At 36.7% G+C, this 4153-nt stretch overlaps 1 protein-coding gene across 1 annotated transcript; it reads right to left on the reverse strand.

The window, feature by feature from the left end:
• Positions 1-428: 428 nt before the first annotated feature.
• LOC129886500 (F-box/kelch-repeat protein At3g61590-like) lies at positions 429-3655 on the reverse strand. The gene is made up of 2 exons (XM_055961208.1): positions 3195-3655; positions 429-1955 (listed from the first exon to the last, which is right to left on the reverse strand). The coding sequence occupies exon 2, from the start codon at positions 1931-1933 to the stop codon at positions 716-718; it is 1218 nt and encodes a 405-aa protein (XP_055817183.1). The 5' UTR covers positions 1934-1955; positions 3195-3655; the 3' UTR covers positions 429-715.
• Between the last annotated feature and the right edge of the window lie 498 nt (positions 3656-4153).

Below are 4153 nucleotides of genomic sequence, written 5' to 3' on the forward strand. Positions count from 1 at the left end.
AAGGCATACTGCCAACTCTCATGGTTCACCAATTCAATTTGGTAACAAGCTATGGTCCCAAGCCTAAAGATCAAAAAGGTCCATAAACAAGCCAATCATGTGCTACCCAATTGAAGATTCATTGGGGGAAATAGAAAAAGAAGGGGAAATTTTTGTCTAAAAATATTGCTATAGGGCATAGTGTGAGGTCACAAGTTCATGATAGCCCATCTTCCAGTTTTGACTTTGTGAGTTGCGAAGACAACTTGTCCCTGTCTTGGGAAAGAGAACTCCAGCTTACGCAAACACAGAAACTAGATATGAAGAAATGTAACAATAACCTATGTTGCTCAATGCGCCGACTCTTCAAAAAAATTAGACAAGTGTATTGGATTTTACAAAAGTAGCGTATTTTATAAGGATCCAACATGAGTACAACAATATTTTTTCGAAAAGTCCGAGCAACATAAACATAGATAGCAATAACCTTTGGAAGCTGAAATGAGTGTGCCTCAAGACTGCCCAAAAAATTTTAATAATATTCTCATTTCATAAATTAGCAGCCTCATTGGCTGGTACATGTTTGTATAAACCTTTCAAGAACACAGAAATCTTTGCATTGAGAGGAGATAGGAAGAAAAGAACAACAAAAGGAGTACAAACTCAAAAGACATGAAAGGAAATGTAGATAGGATTCTAAGGTGCCTCAATCACATCAATGGAAGTGCAGAGAGTCTCAGGGAGACATTTCAAGCCTTGGCTCAAAGCAGAAACCAGTAAAGAGCTGAAGGGGAAACCTCTTTGTCACAGGACATTTCTGTGACCACCTCCACTGTTTCTGGTTCACATCATAAACAAGGAGGGCAGGAGCTCCATAACTCTGGATGTATATGAGATCATCTGTGCCACTGCTGGCAAAAACATCATCAAATTCCCCAAAACCTTGAAAATACTTATGTGGCATGCGGGCAATTTCTTGCCATTCCCTCCCCTTAAGTACCCATATGCCAATCCCCTTAATTATGTCAGGACGATCTGGTTTCCCAATCCCTCCCACCATTACTAACTTCTCCTTGAGGTTCATTAATCGACCACACGTTAGAGAACATGGCACAGGAATGAAGGTCTTTATTAACGAACAATGGGATGATCTGCTTGAGAGGTTGTAAGTGATTAGACCGTGACGACTTTCTGGACCACCACCTCCAGTTGCGTAGATCAAGAAGTACAAAACACCATCACAAATGACACTCTCATCCCCACCTCTCCAACCAGTTAGAACCTCAGTCAAAGGGGTCAACCACATCATTGTTCCAGAATCGTATATGTGGATTGAGAGATCCCATTGATAGAAGTTACCTGGTACTTGCTTAGATTTAACAATGGCGACACTGTAACAACAAGTTTTCATGTTTACACAGATTGCCAACGCACTGTAATCAGAAAACTTGAGACCAGGAGGCTCCTGAAGGTTCTTGCAGCATTTGGTTATTGGGTTACAAACATATAGCTCGCTTCTACTGTCATTGTCCATGACGCAAACTAATCCACATGAAGAAGCAATGAACCAATTGGATGTCTGAATGAAAGGGAGTTCAATACCATACCATTTTCTAAGGGAAGGATCATAGGCATAACCAACTGGCTCCTCTGAGCTTGTGAACATAAAGTACCATGGTTTTTGAGACAGCACCTGAGAGAAGTTCCATAAGAACCTTGTTGAATTCACTATCTCATACCATCTTTTACACACACAACTTGCCCTAAAAATGCTAGCAATGGGGAGATAGGCCAATATTCGTTCCAATAAATCATCCGGCAGTATCAAATCCACAGGAACTGAGGAAGCTTCTCTATTTTCTTCATCGTTAAGCTCTGAAAATGAATCAAACTCAACCATGTCTGGTGCAACGTAATCAGGGCAATGACTGACCCAAGAGGTTTCCCCTTCCATGATGATGGAAAGGGACAAAGATCTACAGGCAAAAAGAAAAGTAAAAATTTAGTGAGATACAGTAGATAAAAAAAAAGTAATCTCGTCTCATTCACTAACCACAGTTATCCTTAGTGTAAGTAAATGATCAAATATACTAAGATCACATCAGAGGATTACAAGATCATCTGACATCAAAACCTAAAGCATGACAAGAGGGGGTTGCACAGGTGGCAAGCACCACCCCCACCCCCTCTTCAATCCTCCAAACTTAAGATTGGGGATTCGAATTACCAAGGGAGCAAAAAGGTGGGAGCTCCCAAAGAGGGGTTAAAAAACAAACTAAAGCATGAAAATGAACATATTTGTGAGCAAAGCATTTGTGAGACAGCTAAATAAGAAAAATATCACAAGACCTACATGGCTATAGGCCAAGTTATACAATGCAAAACACTATTGCTCAATAAAGTTGATTGAGCAGCATCAATAAATTCAATTCAATGAAGCTGTTTTTATGAAAGGTCAATAGTGATGTTGTACTTTAACCATGCCTCACTTAACAGAAGAAACATCAATCAAAAGCAATGACATGGAGAAGCAACATTTCATTCAAAAGCAAGTAACAGAAGACTAATACTAGTAATATTGTCAATCAAAAATATTAGATAAAGAATCTTCACCACAACCAAAAGATCTTTTATTTTTAGTTTCAACACTTCATGACACTTGTATAAACTAAACACAGGTAAGTTCACTTTTATGTCTCATATACACAAGGATAATATGGTATTCAAAGGCAACAAAACAGATATATAAATGAAGAATACTATTTCTTAATCAAAAAAGCACAAGCAATACACAGATCAACAATCTTGTCCTAGTACCTACAAGCCAAAAAAGGGAAATCCCAATTCCAGTATTTCACCACTAAAAGTTAAAACGCATTTAATGAAGAAAGACACAAAATGTGAAAAGAAAATACAATATCCCCTAAAATATACAACAATGGATTTGGCTAATCCAGAAAGCAGCACAACTTTCATAGACCTTAAATGGTTTTGTTAGCATATAGTAAATAACGAACAAGAATATGTTGTCCCAAGGAGAAAAAGAAAAGACAAACTAAGCAAACTGCACAGAACAATCCATAGAACACACTAAATCATAAACCCTGGTAATGAAGATTACAAGAAGGAAACAAGTTCTCAAATAGATAGATCTCAACAATCGATTTTTGAAGAAACTAAATTTTCTTGAAATGAATGAAATCAAAACACTATACCTTTGCTAAGAAACCTCCCTTCACCAGCTCCCAAACCAATGAGTCCAGCCAGATTGCTGAGAATCCTCAAGATTTACCAGTAAAACAGTGAGGAAAACAACAATGAACACTAAAAAAAATACCCCTTTTTCAGACACATACAACATCCAACAGCAAAGAAAACGAAATGGGTATCCAAGATTATCCCTCAAATCGTAAAGAAAATGATAAAGATTGGATTTTTAAAGCACAAAACACATCTACCCTTTGAGCATAGAGAGAGGAAAGAGGATTTTCTTGATGTCCCTCTTCCTCTTTATGTTTTGTAGCCAAAAAAAAACTACCGGCAGTGGAGTGACAAGGAAAGGCGATATTTAATAGGGTATAGAGAGAAGGAGGGGCGAGGGGGAATTGGGGGAAGAGGAGAGGTGTTTTTATAGGAAATTTGATGGGGTTTTAATGGGGGGAGAAAATAACATTGGGATTTTGGCCACAATCCAGAAAACACTCTAAAAGGATATAATGCTGTCTTACTCATCATATCAAGTTTTTGTGTCATTTTCTTTTTCAAAATTTTATTTCTCACCTATCGAATTTAAAATTTTACTATTCACTATGACTAATATAAATTTGTGTTAGGAAAATACAATTTAAAAGTAAACCACTTTCTATTGAAGGGGATTTCATAACTGAACCCAAGATTTATAATTATTATGAATGGAAGTAAACAACTTACTATTCCACCATAATTTTTTATTTTTACGTCATTTTATATCATTCTTTTTCCTATTATTTTATTTTCCTCCCTTGTTTCTATGTGTTAATTTTCAAGGACAAAGTGTCATGATCCGTCATTTGATCATCGAAAAGAAGAAGATGGTCTTAGTTGAAGTCTAAATCAGTGACAAAAGAGTTAAAAGAAAAAGAAGATGTACACCCTAATTTCACTAATAAATATTTTAATATCTATTTAAAATTTG

The sequence above is a fragment of the Solanum dulcamara genome, chromosome 4 (genome assembly GCF_947179165.1).
Source record: "Solanum dulcamara chromosome 4, daSolDulc1.2, whole genome shotgun sequence".
NCBI lineage: Eukaryota > Viridiplantae > Streptophyta > Magnoliopsida > Solanales > Solanaceae > Solanum > Solanum dulcamara.